We start from the raw sequence: 16,714 nt of genomic DNA, 5'->3' as shown, positions 1-16,714 counted from the left end.
CTGTCAGTTGGCAGCTTATATATTTAAGCCCTTAAGCGCTTTTCTACTTTTGTTTGAAATTGTGTAAACATGTTTTTGAGCCCTTTTTAGAATACTTTGGCACTCCGTTTTCTAGTTTAACTTTTTTTTTTTTTGTTTTAGGGTTGCTTTTGAAAAAGTATACTTGTATCACCAGTAGAGGAATTTCTTAAAAATTGATTTTATTAAAAAATGGGAAGGAGACTGTTGAAGTAGATTCAAACAGACCCCCTATCCATCTTTCCCCACCTCTTTTTACCCACTCCTTTCCCCATCTTCTTTTAAATAACAAAACAGCCCTATTTTCCCTCCCGTCACTGTTCTGCCTCCCTTTGAAGCAGTCTGATCCAGCCCTCAGTGTGTGCAGCGTTCCGTGTAGGCTGGGCCTCCCTCTAACGACAGAAAGAGCGTTCTCTGGAGATGGATGATGGGCAGGAGCCATGAGTAATGGTCAGGTGGGTCGGGTGCCCCACCAGCATGGCTAGAGCCGCCTCATCCATGACCCCTGACCTGACTGCATCCTAGATTCTGCTGAAGTAGGGTTTTTTCTTAATGACATATATTTGATTTGCAATGTTGTGTTTCTGGTATACAGCAAAGTGGTTCAGTTATATAAATATATATTCAGTTATAAAATGCATGTTTGAATACATATAAGTGTGTATATTCTTTTCAGATTGTTTTCCATTGTAAGTTATTACAAGGTGTTGAATATAGTTCCCTGTGCTATGCAGTAGGTCCTTGTTAATTTATTTTGTATATAGTAGTCTGTATCTGTTCATCCAAAGCTCCTAGTTTATCGAAGTGGCCACCACCCCCCTCCCGTTTTTGGTAACCGTAAGTTTGCTTCCTCTGGCTGTGAATCTGTTTCTATTTTGTAAATAAGTTCACTTGTATCTTTTTTTTTTAATTCCACATGAAGGGATATCCTGTGATGTTTGTCTTTCTGTCCAGACCCCACCCAGGAATGACGTCACTGGACTCAGGCCCCAGGTGATTCTGAAGTGCATTCAGGGCTAGGAACCAGTGAAGTCAAATGCCTCATTTGTTTCTCCCGGGCTCCGAGGCACTTTCTGTCTGCGTCTCCAAGAGAGCTGGGTTGAAACGCAGAGTCTTTTCTCCCTACCCCAGACCCTGCGAATCTGTCGCTCGGAGTGGGCCTGACCTTGTCAGCGCTTAAATGCATCTGTAATGTTGGGAGTCCCCAGCCTTGGGATCCTCAGTGGTGTTTTTGGACCCGGGTTGGGGAGGTGCCCGGGGAAGGCTGGTGGGAACTGCGGAGCGTTAGGGCTCCAGCCGGTTTGTCTGGGGCGGGAGGCTTCTCCCCGCTCTGGGGAGGACGGTACGCTGTCCCCTCTGGCCCTGCGCCCGCGTCTGCTCCCCGTGCTCCCCAGAGCGTGGCTCTGGGCTCTGAATGACTCACCCCAGCCTGTGGCCTGTCAGCTGGCAAACACGGTGCCCGGTGTAGGGGGGTGAAGATGTTTATTCCAGCTGACAGGCATAGATGCTAATTGGAAAGATGAAGGGAATACATTTACAAGGGTGCCACAAACAGCTCGGGGCCAGGCCCAGAATCCACGCGAAGGGGCCCTGACCGAGGGGACTCATCTGCAGTTCAGGAGAGGGAGGAGAGGACTTGTGGTCTCAGAAGATGGAGCGACTTGGGCTGGGGGGAGTTGAAGCCTTCATTTCTGGGCCATGGCATCCCAGAGCCATCGGGAGACCTCGTTTCCCTGAGAAGTTTGGTGCCTAAATACCCATTGTGATTTTGTCCATATTAAATGGGGGTAATTACAATGAGCGGTAATTTTGAATGCAAAGTAACTGAATTTGGGGCATTTAGTTGTTGTTATCTTGAGGTTTAAGTAGACATTATTTCAGAATCTACATATTTTATTTCGGGAAGAGGACAAGCAGAAAGAAGCCCAAACTGTGTGCATCTCCCCCCCTCCCCCGGCCCCCCCACAGTATGTCTGAAACCCCACATTTACTATTCTGTAATGCTTTGCCTTTTGGTGATTTTTTTTTCCCCCCAAACAAGAGATCGTGTATCTTAGGACATATTTGTGTTTATTGAGCCAACGCTGCTGGGGAGGAAAAGCTGAGGCGTAAAGGTTATTTTTGTAATTGTGGCTGGAATTAGGTGAAAATCCTCTTGGCTGGGAAAAGCTTTTTTTTTTTGTTTGAGTCCTGAGTTACCAAGACTCAAAACTTTGACAAAGGGGCTTGTGTCCCCTCTGCCCCCCTCACCACGTAGAGACCATGCCAGCTTTTCTGCCCCGCACTGTCTGTTCCCGCCGTGCCCTCCAGAGGCTGGACACGCTTCCCAGGGCAGGAGCCCCGTCGCTGTCTCCAGAGGCCCACTGCCTCACGGGCGAGTCCCTGGGGTTTTGGGAAATGTGATAAATGGGGGGATGGTGCCTTTGAAAAAGAGATCTCCGCGTCTCATTGTTATTTTCCCTGCACGCCGAGAGCAACAGTGTGGCAGCTAGTGCAGGCCAGGATTACACGTTCATCCCGAGTCTTACGTGACAATCCCAGATATGTTTAAGCAGGATGAGCCGGGAGCCCAGCAGTCAGCCAGCCCGATTGGCATACAGCGCCCTGTGTTACCCGAGGGCTAAACAGCCCTCAGTGAAGCAGTGTGATGTACACGGAGGGAGCCCGAAGTGAGCCCGAAGTCAGCCTTCAGGGTTCCACCGCGGCCCAAAGCCTCTCTTTTTACGCGCTCATCCTGTCCACCACTGCTTGTTCAGTCCTTGTTGTGTTTGAGTCTGGTCTTCAGTGAGGCCTCATTTCATGGTGTTGATCCGTGACATGACCCCCAGAGTGACCTTCCCGCCTCCCCTGGGCCCTGCGTGCAGCCTTGCAGCCAGATGCAGGGCTCGTGGTTTGCGGAGGATGTTTCATGTTTGGGGTCTTGTCACTTGCTTCTGCTGTGGGGAGGGCTGTCTCCTGGCCTGTGGCCCTTCCCTCGTCTGCACGGCACCCCCCACCCCTCCCTGTGGATGTGGACGGTGTCCTGAGGCCTCCCCTTGGCCCCTGTGCCCCTGTGCGCTGCCTTCTGAGTGAAGGTGGGCATGGATAGCCACGCCGCTTCACCCCACTTCTGTCTGCCTCTCTACCTGCCCCGTAGATGTCTGCAACAAAAAGATCAAACCCAAACACGCTTTGTTTTCTCCTCAAGCCACAGACCCTTCCTCTTTGCCTGAATTGCCAGGCTTTCTGAAGGCACCCTAGGCTCGCGGATGTCCAGATTTAATGGAGCAGCAGGGTTTATTTCAGATGGGATCGTGACACAGGATTGCTAAGTCTTTTTGATAAGAAAAACTCATTGTCGTTTAGTGAAAAACCAGGAGATTTCAGCCCCCCAGCGAGGCTGTATTCTCTGATTAGACAGAGCCCAGGGCACAGCAGCCCTTGTGAACACATCTGTCTGGCTTCGCAATGGCAGAGTCCCGTCACTGTCCCCCCATTGCCGGGTTTTGCCGGCCAGGAGCCCCACGTCTGAGACTAGAGCGGCAGCTTCTGTGTGCCCGCCCTCCTCTCTGTCCACAGGAGCGGATGGGGGACCTGGCTTCCCCACCTTTGCGTCTGACCCCTCGCACCGTCTCTGTGTTGGTGGCCCCTGGGGCGGTGCCCGGGATCACTGTGGGCAGCCCATGCTCCCCTGACCTGCTGGCCACCCCGCCGACCCACCCTCCTGGGGACCCTTTGCTCCTTGACCTTTCACTCTGCCTGTTCGGCCCCCGGCTGCCTCAGCACGGGTTCACCCCCTCTGTGTGTGTGTCTGTGTGTGTGTCTCTGTGTGTGTGTGTGTGTGTCTGTATCTGTGTGTGTCTGTGTGTCTGTATCTGTGTGTGTTTCTGTGTATGTATCTGTGTGTGTGTGTTTCTGTGTGTGTGTGTGTCTGTGTGAGTGTGTGTGTCTGTGTCTCTGTGTGTATGTGTGTGTCTGTGTGTGTGTGTCTCTGTATCTGTGTGTGTGTGTATGTGTGTGTGTGTGTGTGTGTCTGTGTGTGTCTGTGTGTCTCTGTGTGTGTCTGTGTGTGTGTGTGTGGTGGTGGGAAAGTGCGTCACGTTGGCCCGTGGGCCCTGGTGCACCTTTCTTCCCAGGACGAGTCTCAGGATGAGTCTCGGGGCGAGCCGGGATGCTCTGTTGAGTGTCGCTGCGGGTCCCGGGGAGGTTAGAGTCTGGTACCCGTGTGCCTCTGAAGCGGCTGGGCTGCCGCTGGGTCATCCCTGCCCCTGGATCTCTGAGGGCGGTTCAGGGGTGGCTCCTGTTGCCCTGGTGCTGTTTGCTTGTTTTTTGTTGGCCTCTGACGTGGTTAGCATCAGTGATGCTTTGAGCTTCTGCCCTCATCTCCTGACAGTCCATTCAGCAGCGCGCTTCTCGCAGATGGGATACTGATGACGATGGTCAGGTAGACCCCGTGCCGACAGAGGTGTTGATGAGGGTTTCCCCGCTGATCTGAGTGTGTCAGGGTGCGAGGAGGTGCGGCACATGCCCCGGGCCCCACGCGTTGCTAGAAAAGGTGATGAAACCTGTGCGCCTCAGGGGCGCCCCTCCCCAGGCCTTTCCGTTGGTCTGCTTTCCCGCGTCATCCAGTCCACCAGCCCATCGAGCCTCTCGGTCGCCGCGCTGCTGGGTGAGGCAGAGGATGCCTTGGGAGGAGCCGAGGTCCCGGGCAGTGCTGGCGTCCCCCCGACCCCAGGTCAACGCAGGGGTTGGTCAGTCGCGTCGCACACCACCTTGGGGCCCGCGTGGTCATGCTGCAGAGACGCTGGCGAGAAGATAGGCCCGGTCCAGGGGACTTCCCTGGCGGTCCAGTGGTTGGGACCTGGTTCTGTCACTGCCGGGAGCCCAGGCTCAATCCCTGGTCGGGGAACTAAGATCCCAGAAGTCACCTGGCGTGGCCAGAAAGAACACACGTGGTCCCTGAGCCAGCAGAGTTCATCTGGTGTGGAAGCCGAGGCCTGGGAACATTTCTGGGTTAATAGATACTCACTTTTAGGCACAGGGCACAGTGGGAGGCCTTATCTATTTGAGGGGGTTTGGGGACGATATGCCTGGAATTTGATGACGCGTTGGTGCCTTTTTGTCAATAGTGCTAACTATATTCTTTGTCTTCCCTCATAGGAGCTACCTTAAGCAAGAAACAAGGACGAAACAGTTTAACATTCTGTACTTAGGCAAATACCGTACTTAATTTCAAAGTTCCATCATAGTCAAAAGTTGGTAAAGATTAGCCAAAGCAGAGAATTGAGTTTTGAACTTTCTCCTTTGCTACTTTGATATTTTTGTGATGTTCTCTTGAAAATGAATTATTAGCTTGATTTCATTTAATCAGAGGAATTAAGTGGAAAAAAAAGAGCGTTAAAGCTGCCCTCAGAGGTCTGTGGGCTGGAGTCCTCCCCCAGACTCCTTCGCATGCACCTGCTGGAGGCAGGGGCGGGGGTCCCCCTGCAGTGGGGACCTTGCCTCCCCGAGGGGCGCACGCTGGGGGCTGGCGGCTCGGGCCTTGGGGCGGCAGTGGATGGTTTCTCTTGACCTCACAGGTTTCTTTCAGAGTTGGGATGACTTTATGGTCCAGAGCGCAGGCCCCCGGGGAGAGTGGGGTGGGCTGGCTCGGGTTCTCCTCCCTGCCGTCCTGCTGACGAGGTTCCTTCCACAGGGAACGGGGGTGGGGGTCACTTCCCTGGAGCTGTTGTGAGGATTTAAACTGCCTTGTTTATGCAGAGTGCCTGACCCTCAGTAAGCCTGCCTCCCCGTGGCTCAGTGGGAAGGAGGCTGGGCTGCCCTGGCGTTCAGGTGAGGGGTCCCTGGCCGTGGGGCTGGGGCCGGGAGAGGAGCCGTCTGTGCTGGACGCTGCCTGCCCATGGGGACAGCAGAGCCCACGCTGTCCGTGCAGATGGCGACTAACACGGCTCTTGCTCCATGTCCAGTAATAAATCTTCAACTTGCCAGCCTTCCACGGATGGTGTCCTGAGTTTTAAAATGTCACTCCTTTCAATTTCACCAAGTTATGTGATGTAGATCATAATATGCTTTCTTTAACCTTTTCAGTCCTCCTTTAAACGCGTACCTTCCAATTTTTAAGCAATTAACATGAATTAGATACTCTTAGAGAAAAGTGTGAAAGTATTAGTCGCTCAGTTGTGTCCAGCTCTTTGTGACCCCATGGACTGTAGCCTGCCAGGCAAGAATACTAGAGTGGGTAATCATTCTCTTCTCCAGGGGATCTGCCTGACCCATGGATCAAACCTGGGTCTCCAGCATTGCAGGCAGATTCTTTACCAGCTGAGCCACCAGGGAACAGCTACCACATATGTAAGGCTTTCTTTTTTGCTTCAAATGTCACAGTCCTCTCAGTGGAGAGAGCCTAGGACTGTAACTGCAGACACCGGATAGGTCTTGAACCCAGAAGAAGAGATGCTCTTTATATAGAACCAGTGAGAAATGCCATTTATTCAAAAAGAACTTAGCCTTCTGGGCACAGGGACTGTGGTCACAGACTGGGCAGGCTGTCCGCACGCAGTTCTCCATGAAAGGAAATGCCCTGGAAGGTTCTGTACAAACGTTGAAGTAACCACTAGGTCACACAGTCCAGCCTGTGTCCATCACACGGTGGGCCCTGAGATGGTGATAGCTTTTCAGGAGAGGTGCTGGTCTGCCTCCAGGCTTCTGGGCATCCGATCCCTTATCGAGGGCTGTGGACTAAGCCGCTGTATTCCTCTTGTAGTTAGCGGGCTGCGGAAGGTGGAACCGCATTCTGAAGTGTTAAAAGTGGTTGCTGAGAAAAGCGAAGGCGTGCCAGGAAGGGCAGCCCCGACCTTCTGGGTCACTTTCTGAATGACAGAATCTGCGGCAGGAAGTGTATTCTCTCTCAGAAGCCCTTGGGCTCATGGTGCCAGGGTGGTTGTCCACTCGGTGGTGGTGAAGGGGAAGATTTTTGGCACTGCGGAGTTTAGGGCTGATTATCAGTCTCCTGTATACAGGTGGTAGTAATGGTTATATTGGTAAACAACAGATTTGGTATTTTTACTTTTTAAGTAAACTCAAAGCAGTTCTGATTCAGAAATGAGGAAAGCTTAGAGTGGGTCCAGATTGAAGGTTATCTTAAGAAAGTTGTAGGGAAGAGATTACTTAATTTTACTATCATTCTCAGATATCTTATAAATATCAAATTTTATGCTTTTATTCTTGGACATACATGAGATAAAGCCCGTTTGAATTCATGAAAAATGTGATTAAATTTTTTTTAATACCTTTCTTTAACCTTTTTCTTAACCTGTAGAGAAGCTTGACATAAGCTGAATGTTGGCAGTTAGGAGTTTGGGGGCACCTTCTTTAATGAGATGAAAACCTCATGAGTTATTGCTCATATTTGTGTGTTAATAAATATTCATTCAGGGTTTAATCACTGTTGCTTCTCAGTTAAAACAGCAGCAGAAGCTCTCAATTCTCTCATCTCTGTTCATCACACTGCTGTTCTTCAAATTCTCCAGCCCTCATTCACAGCAACGAGAATGGGCTGAGAGATGATCATACTAAGTCAGGAAGGGAAAGACAGTACCATGCGATGTCACTGACATGCGAAATCCAAACTGTGACACGGATGAACCCATCTACGCAGCAGAGACGGACTCTCAGACGTGAAGAACAGCCTTGTGGCTGCTGAGGGGAGGGGCTGGGGAGGATGGAGCGGGAGGCTGGGGTTAGCAGTGTAAACGTTTATGTGTCTAATAAGCAACAGGTCCTGCTGTAGGGCACAAGGAAGTATATTCAATATCCTGTGATAAAACATCACGGGAAAGAAGACTTAAAAAAAGGATGTATAGGGGACTTCCCTGGCAGTCCAGTGGTCAAGAGTCCAGGCTTCCATTTCAGGGATTGAGGGTTCACTCCCTGGTCAGGGAACTAGGATCTGTATGCCAGGCAGCTTGACCAAAAAAGAAAAAGGGTGGGTGGGTGTGTGTGTACATACCTACATCAGATATATATATATGTATATATATATGAATCTCTTTGCTATATAGCAGAAATTAACACTATAAATCTAACTACATTTCAATTTAAAAAAAATGCTCAGCCTTGAATGCAAAACAGTGACCCCCGTCCCGTATAAAACAAGAGGTCCAGGAGATTGCGTCCTGTGTGATTGCGTGCCTCTCCTTTATCCTTTGACAGCCCTATGCTGGAGCTGGGATTATGCCTTTTTTAGAGAAGAGTAAACTCCGTGTCTGGCAAGTTAACTGCAAACACTCAGCCTAGTCTTGGGAGTCTTCTGTCGAGAGATCTGCCTGGCCGTCTCCGTAGACACTCCCGCTCTGATGCCCTGAGTTCAGGCAGCTGTGCCCAGGGCTGACCCTGTCCCCGCTCAGCATTCAGGATCACGTTTTCTTATTTATTTATTTCAAAGCTTGGTCCTTTGTCTCACTGTATCCTTTCTCTGAACTTCTGCAACACTTAAGGTATGATATGCTGGTATTATTTGAAAATATCTGTTGATGAGCCTTTTTACAGATGAGGGAATCAAGGCCCATGTAGGTTAAGTAGTTTGTCAGAGGCCACAGACCTGGTAAGTGTGGAAAATGTGCAGATCGCTTTTGTGACTGTTTGGATTTGATGGAGGACTAATGGGATTCAGAGAGAGACCATTAAGCAGGATGGTGCAATATATAAAATAGATAATCCCTGTGTATCACAGGGAACTCGACTCAATATTCTGCGATAACCTATATGCAAAAAAGAATAGTACATGTACATGTAAAGCTGAACTACTTTATTGGACACCTGGAACGAACACAACATTGTTAACTAGACTCCAGTGCAAAATAAAAATTAAAAAAGGATAGTGTAGTCCTCTAGAGGATTGAAGCCTGAACTGGGCTGATAGCAATGTGAGTGGATAGGAAAAGATGCGTAGGGAAAATAATTAGAGAGTAACAGAAGGATTTGGAAACTGAGTGTGAGTGGTAGGAAGAGAGGGTGCTGGGGAAGGAATTGAAATTACAGTTTTTTAATGAGGTTCGTGGTCAGCCTTGACCTCACTGAGAAGTGGTTTTTTATCTGTATTTTTTTCATATGTTTAGTCTTAAAACTAACATTTATCCAGAGTAAAACACTGGGAAGACAGTTAAAGGGGATTTCAGCTGGGAATAACCTGCAAGCTTTATACTATCTCTTATGAGAGACCTAGGACCAAACAGTTTTCTTACTGGTAAAACAGATATATACCCACCCTCCAGGGGATGTTTCCTGACTCCGGTGAGAGAGCAACTGTCTTTTCAGAGGCTTAGCAACGTGAGTTTCTCATTTACTCCTTCAACATTCAGCACTGTGGGCTGCTTGAACTTAATACAGTCAGCATCTGGGATGCAGTAATCCCTTATATAAGACGGCATGGTGTTTGCACGGAATCTTGCGTATCCTCCCATACACTTTATTTATTTTTTTGTACCCTCCCATATACTTTATTCTCCAGATCACTTCTAATACCTAGTACAATGTAAACAGTTGTCAATACTATGCAAATAGTTGTCACATGAGTAAATAGTTTTGCTTTTGGACCATTCTGGAATTTTCTTTAATATCTTGGTCCACAGTTGGTAGAGTGTCCAGGTGTGGAACCTGGGAGCCGACTGTACTATGTCAGCTTTGGGGACGCAGACAAGGCCCACACGGTCCTTCTTGCCAGTGAGCTTAGAGTTAGTAAGGGAGATTGATCACCAAACAACTATTTAATTACAACTGTAACAGATTTCGGGAAGCTGAAGCCCAAGGAAGCTGAGAGCAGGGGAATGCAACCTAATCTTGGGGCCAAAGGGGAGGTATCCTTGAGGGTGGGGCATTTTAGCTGGGTATTTAAGGAAGAGCTGCTGTTCCCCTTCTTTAGCTTTCTGTTCTGATATTTTTAGTAACTTAAAGCAAACCAGTAATCAGGACGCTTCAAACCACTCTCTTGCTTTCCTTGTCTATAGCTCTTACTTTTACAGGCAAGTGCCTTCTTTTCTTTCAAGTTAGGAACACACGTAAGGTAGAAGGAAACAGTCTTTGGAGTTGAGACCTGTGTTCCATTTGCTGGTTTTGCGTACGAGCAGGTTTGTCCAGGGAGGGCGTGCCTTCCTGCGAGGCGGACCTCACCCACCTCCGTCTGGACTCGGTCCATCTGTTCTCTCCGGCAGTTGCTGCTTCTACCTTCAGAGTCCCTGACTCCAGACCAGCCCCGACCAGAGTTTCTTGCAGCCACTACTCATGTGTTCTTAGGTAAACCCATCCTGAGCTTCGGGGATTTTTCTGATGCTCTTTGAAGTGTTAAAGATTTCCACCCAATTAACAAGCCTTCACTCTTTCTCTGTTTCCTTGATCTTTTCCTCGGATTGAGCAGAAAGCTGCCATATGACGTACACGTGGGTGTCAGCTTGACCTTCTTCCCGAGGGCTTGTGAGGTGGCAGGTGCAGCCTGTCTTTTCTCAGCCTTAAAAATCCTGCTCCCGAGGACCTGACGTGGTGGCTGAGGAGGTCCGGTCGGCAGTGCAGGACCACCCGGCCCCGTTCACCCGGGTGGCCTCAGCTGCCTGAATGGCCATGCTGGTCCTGTAATGGAGGGCGGTTCCTTCCTTCATTCTGTCTTCAGTTTCTTTTTTTTTTTTTGGTCTGTTCCTTTTTTTAAAAAATTGAAGTATATAATTTATAGGTATGCAATACAGTGATTCACAGTTTTTAAAGCTTATACTCCATTTACAGTTACTATGAAATATGGCCTATACTCCCCATAGTGTACAGCATATCCTTGTAACTTTCTTATACCCAGTAGTTTGCACCTCTTGCTCCCCTCCCCCATCACCCCTCCCCTGTGGTGACCTCTAGCTTGACCTCTATATCCCTGAGTCCGCCTCTTTTTTGTTATATTCACTAGTTTGTTCATTCTTACGCCCAACAGTGCCATGACCTCAGCCCTCAGTAAAGTGACTGCTAACGTTGACCGGGGGGGGGGTTCTTCATCTCTGAGCCTTAGTGTCCACTTTGGGCAATGGAAGTTAGAGTAATTTATGTTGCAGTTACATGAGGTCATGGGCTTCCCTGGTGGCTCAGGTGGTAAAGAATCTACCTGCAGTGCAGAAGAACCAGGTTCGATCCCTGGGTCTGGAAGAATCCCTGGAGAAGGAAATGGCAACCCACTCCAGTATTCTTGCCTGGAGAATCCCATGGAAAGAGGAGCCTGGCGGGCTGTAGTCCATGGGGTTGCAAAGAGTAGGACATAACTGAGCAACTTCCACTTTACTTTACATAAGGTAATATGTATAAAAGGTCTTGCCACTGTATATGTGCCTCAGGGTCTACAAATGTTTGTATGTTTTAAAAATCCATTCCAGACTCAACTGTGGACAAACCATATATGTGTGTGTGTGTGTCTGTGTCTGTGTCTGTGTGTCTGTGTGTGTCTTATATATGTGTGTATGTATGTGCTCATATATGTGTGTATATATCTGTATATGTTTGTATATGTGATATATGTGTGTGTGTGTGTCTGTGTGTGTGTATACTGCTATCATATTTATGAACTAGGACCATAAATAATGTGTGTTCTTTACTACCTCATATGACCCATTTTTTAAATTGAAATGTGTGTTCTTTACTACCTTATACAATGAGGCAGAGACTTGTGTGAGGCAAATGTTAGCACAGATTTAAATATTTTCAGCTTTAAAATTTGTACTGAGAGCTTGTACGCAGCTTCTGATGACTGTGCAGCTTCAGTGCAGGGCGTCCGTCTTGCCCTGACTTCTTCCGTCTGTCTTTACCCCCAGTTTAGAAATATCAGGTATGGTTAGGCACTGCTTGCCTTTGTCAAGCTGCTGGAAGAAACAGCATGGGACCGGGAGAAGCTTTCCTATTTCAGCCCTTCTTAATGTTGTGGGCTCAGTCGTGTCTGCCTTTGTGACCTCACAGACTGTAGCTTGCCAGGCTCCTCTGCTCATGGAATTTTCCTGGCAAGAATGCTGGAGTGGGTTGCCATTTCCTCCTCAGGGCATCTTTCCGACCCAGGGCTTGAACCTGCGTCTCCTGTGTCTCCTGCATTGGCAGGTAGATTCTTTACCACTGAGCCACCTGGGAATCACTTCTTAATGTTAGTATGTCCAAAATAATGTATTCTTGAAATTAAATACTATGAACTAACCTTTTCCAGCCCTGAAAGCTGTTATCTCAGGGTTTAAACAAGAAGAACTTAAAATAGCAATTTTGGTCATTTCAAGAATTGCAGCATTTAGTGGCAGGTAAACATGGGGAAAAATATTCAGCCTCATTAGTAATCAGAGGAATGGAAAACAAAATGTTACCAAAGTGTTTTACAATAACACAGGCAGGTTTTAAACTGTAAGAGGCAGAAAAGAGGGGCAGATGTTGACTTGGCAGTGGAAGCACAAGCGTGTGCCTCGCCCCCTCGTCGGCAGTTTAACAGCGTTTGTCAAATGCTGTTGGCGCCTTTGGCACAGCAGTTACCCCGCGGGAGCTCAGCCTGAGGAAATACCCGGGAACGAGCAGAGATCTGATTGTCACCTCAGGACCTTGGGAACAACCTAAATGTCCGACAACTGGGATTGGTTACATGGAGCATGAAGAGGTAGGCAGTGGGCTTTTCTGCCACTGAGAATGGAGAACTGTTTGGAAAAATAATGACAGGGGAAAGTTTGTAAAATAACGTAAAGTGAAGCATGAACCAAGTCGCTTCTGTGTCTGCGTGTGACAAATAAAAACTGCACTGGGACAAAACATCATCACTGTGATGGGAATGCTGGTGGTTCCCCCCCCCCCCCCACCTTTGGACTTTTCTGTATTTTCCAGATTGTGCTCATAATCAGAAGAAAATCTGTAATTTAAAAATGCATACTTTATGGCTGAGTAACGTTCCATTGTCTGTATGTACCACGGCTTCTTGATCCATTCGCCTGTCTATGCACATGTAGGTGCTTCTGTATCCTGGCTGTTGTAAATAGTGCTGCAATGAACATTGAGAGGCCTGTGTCTTTTTCAATCATGTTTCTCAGGGTGTATGCCCAGTACTGGATTGTTGGGCATTTGAATCGCTTCTGAAGAGGCGGATGAACCTAGAACCTAGAAAAACAAATGTCGCGTGTTAATTCATATGTATGGAATCTAGAAAGATGGTACCGATGAACCCATTTGTAGGGCAGTAACAGGGAGACAGACATAGCAGAATTGTGGACACAGTGAAAGAAAGAGAGGGTGGGATTCATGGAGAGAGCAGCCTGGGAACATTACATTATCACATGTAAAATAGACAGCTAGTGGGAATGTGCAGTGTGACTTAGGGAGCTCAGACTGGTGCCTTGTGACAACCTAGACGGGTGGGATGGGGTGGGAGGTGGGGGAAGGTTCAAGAGGGAGGGGACATGTGTATACTATGGCTGATTCATGTTGATGTATGGCAGAAACCAACAAAATATTGTAAAACAGTGGTTCTTCAATTAAAAATAAACGAATGTAAAAAATGCGTACTTTAGAATACTTTGTACTGATGAAACCATATGAATACATGGGGGGAGAAAAGCCCCATGGGAGTGACAACAGTGACTTTTGATGAGGTGATGGGACTTGGTGGAGGGGATTGTTTCTAATGTTTTGCTTGAACATGCTTCTGTTCAGAACATATCGTGTATCAGGAAAGCAAATATAAACATGGAAAAAGTACTTTGGGAATCCACGCCACATTTGAGCAGAGGTAGTAGTGTGCAGATACTTCTGGTCCACGTCGAGGATGATAAAAACAGCTAACAACGGTGGTCAGTGATGGACATTTTCTTTCCTTCTGCAGATATTCCTGAAATTCCAGAGAGCATCTCATTCTGTAAAGCACTACAGATCGCTGACTTCAGCGGAAACCCACTGACTAGGTAACCTTTCTGCTTGCTTTTCTGACCGTAGTACTAAGGTCCCTTTTCCCTTTTCCCTACTAAGGTCCGACCGTGCCTCCTGGCTCGGTCGAGAGCTCAGCGGCGGGTGGATTCCAGGTGCCTGTGAGGCCAGGGTGACCGAGTTGCTGCCCACACAGCAGTGCGGGGACAGCTCTCTCGAGTCTGTCCCAGGGGTGTCTCTGGGCCACGGGGGCCCATTTCTAAGATTTTTCCAGACTCTAAGCAACCTCAGAAGAAAGAAAGGTACTCTTCTTTCCATTCCTTCTGTTTGTTTTTAAAGTGTCTAGAAAAACTGGGATTAAGTTAAAACTTGGGAGTCATCTGTCTCAAAATTGCCTGGGTCTTCTTGAGTATGGAGTGCTGGGGAATGCCCTATTTCACTTTGTTTTTCCTAATACCTGCTTATTTTTAAGAAGTAAATATGTCTTTAAAAATAATTCTGTTTTTTCTCCTTTGCATTTCAGTTTTATATTACTAATAGTGTTTATTTTTGTGGAAAATAGTGCTCTAATAAGCTCCAGCCCAATCGCTTTCTGACTCACCCCCGTCATATGTCTCGTCCTCTGTCCTGACCATCCTTGTCCATGTGGCTGGCCCTCTTCCTCAGGCGTTTCCATAGCTCCTGTCCCTGGGAGGTCAGGTGGGAGCTTTTGCCATGCTGCGAGCCTCCTCCACCCTCTGTCTGACCTCGGCCTGCCTTGCGGCCTTCACGGCCCACAGTTGCCTTCTCTGGCCTGGTGTCACTGTGAGAAAGGACTCTGTCCTTGATCTCCCTCCCCCTCTGCTTTGACAGTGCCAATCCCTTCACTCACCTGTCAGATGCAGCCCACGCATCACGTTTCTGCAGGACCCTTTCCTGGTGACTCCCACGGGCCCCCACTAGGCTCTGTGATGCTCTCTGCGCACTTTTCTCATAGCACTGGAAGTCTGCATGTGAGTGATCCCTCCGCCCGGGCTCCTGGGCTGCACTGTGTTCCTCCATCACTCAGGTGGTGTCTGCTGCCCAGCTGTCCTCTCTGGAAAGGAGCGGGCCCTCAACTAGTGTTTGCGGAACCAAACTGAGCTGCTTATGCTCAAGGCAGCTGAGAAATACTCACTATATTCCCTGAAGTTTTCTGTTAACTCTTCAGTTGCTTAATCCCCTTTTCTGTTTCTTTTTTTTTCCCCCTATTGTCTGCCGACATGTTACTTTACCGTCATCTCAAAACTCTGGATCAGAACACATTGCATCATATGAGGTCTTATTGAGTTTTCAGCCTGGCCTCCTATTTGGCAGGTTTCTTGAAGGAAAGCCATTTTAATTTGGCAGGCGTGTTCTTTCAAGAATTATGAGTTAAGAATCTGTGAGTTGAAGGGACCATAAAAATTATTCAGCTTGGCCTATGGATTTTATTACTGAAGCAGCTGAGGCTCCAAGAGATGGAACGACCATTTAGGATCACGTAGCCGCCGAGCGACAGCTCAGACTAGCTTTCCTCTCTCCCCACCGTAAGTCTGGCCTTTCTCATCCTAGCACATCACATCCCTAGCTTGGCTCTTAATGTTAACAGCCAGTAAAAAAAAATCAGCCACTTAAAAATACATTTTCCTTACACTTAAGATCATTTAAGCTACTTTTAAAATTATTATCATATGTATATATATAGTTTCTGGCAAAAATTCAGAACCAAGGCCACGTGGGGTGGGAGGTGGTGGCTGACTTCTTCCTCACCTGCACTGGTCTGACACATCCCAGCCCTGGGACGCTGGCTGAAACCTCCACCCCGCCCCTGTGAGTTAGGTGAGTGAGGTCAGGGCAGAACCTGGGAAGAGCAGGTTCGGCTCTAAAACCGTGTGCTTCATCATCTGTCCAGACTGCTCAGTAAATGGAAAAGGTTTATTCAAGTTAAAAAAAAAAAAGTTCCAGGCTCACCCGGCAGCTTCCGCCTCACTCTTCTCCAGCCTGGCTTTCAGCCACTTCGCTGGGACTCGGGTTTCCTGTCATGGGGCATGGTGTAAGAGGTCCAGGTCTGCCCTGGCCTGTGCTCAGTGTTGTTGGAGTATCTGTCTTCTGAGCCTTTTTAGTGGAAAGAGCCAGGAAATATACACGTGCACCCACACACGTTAGTATGCACGTGCCCACACATGGTCTACACATGGGCGCATGTATATGCATAAACACGTAGTTTAAGTATCATGAGTTCATGCTAGTATCTCCAATTCCAGTTTACTGCTTCTTTGTTTATGTCTGTTTTGAATGTAAGGATGGGGACCCCTTTCTTTCTTTCTTTTTATTCTTTTATTTTTTTAATCTCTTGGCCTCGCTGGTGCTGCATGCGGGATCTCAGATCCCCCAACCAGGATTGGCAACCAGGCCCCTGCATTGCAGGGAAGTCCTTCCAATTTGCCTTTCTCACCTTCCCCCTCCCACATCTATGTGTCTCTTCTTTCCCAGTGAGAATCTTAGCTTCCAGGAACATCAGGCCATGAATCATTTGCTCAGTCCTGTATTACATCTGAAACAGTATCAGAATACCTTCACCCACAACCACTTCAGAAGCAAACCTGCTAAAAAGAGTTCAGGATCTTTCTAGTTCTCCCATCTTCCCGCCCAGCATGAGACAGAGGACAAATAGCTCATAGGTCAAAACTGTTAAAAATTATTCAAATTAAGTTCTCCCCTACTGTGGTTATAGTTATTAATATTATCGATTCTAAATAATAATATTAGGTAACCAACTTAATTTTTTTTGTTTCATTTCTCTTCCATTAGGCAA

At 47.9% G+C, this 16,714-nt stretch overlaps 1 protein-coding gene across 1 annotated transcript in view; it reads left to right on the top strand.

Annotated features, from left to right (window-relative positions):
• The window catches only part of LRRC1 (leucine rich repeat containing 1), a 99,754-nt gene extending 84,913 nt beyond the window's left edge, over positions 1–14,841 (top strand). The window contains exons 4-5 of the mRNA XM_043449505.1: positions 13,859–13,937; positions 14,778–14,841. Coding sequence (XP_043305440.1) covers positions 13,859–13,937; positions 14,778–14,841 — 143 coding nt within the window. The remainder of the gene's footprint in view (positions 1–13,858; positions 13,938–14,777) is intronic.
• The last annotated feature ends 1,873 nt before the right edge of the window (positions 14,842–16,714 follow it).

This window comes from Cervus canadensis, chromosome 28 (assembly GCF_019320065.1).
Source record: "Cervus canadensis isolate Bull #8, Minnesota chromosome 28, ASM1932006v1, whole genome shotgun sequence".
NCBI classification, from domain to species: Eukaryota; Metazoa; Chordata; class Mammalia; order Artiodactyla; family Cervidae; genus Cervus; species Cervus canadensis.
The sequence above is the reverse complement of the archived record's forward strand: the minus strand, read 5'-3'. Positions and strand labels throughout refer to the sequence as shown.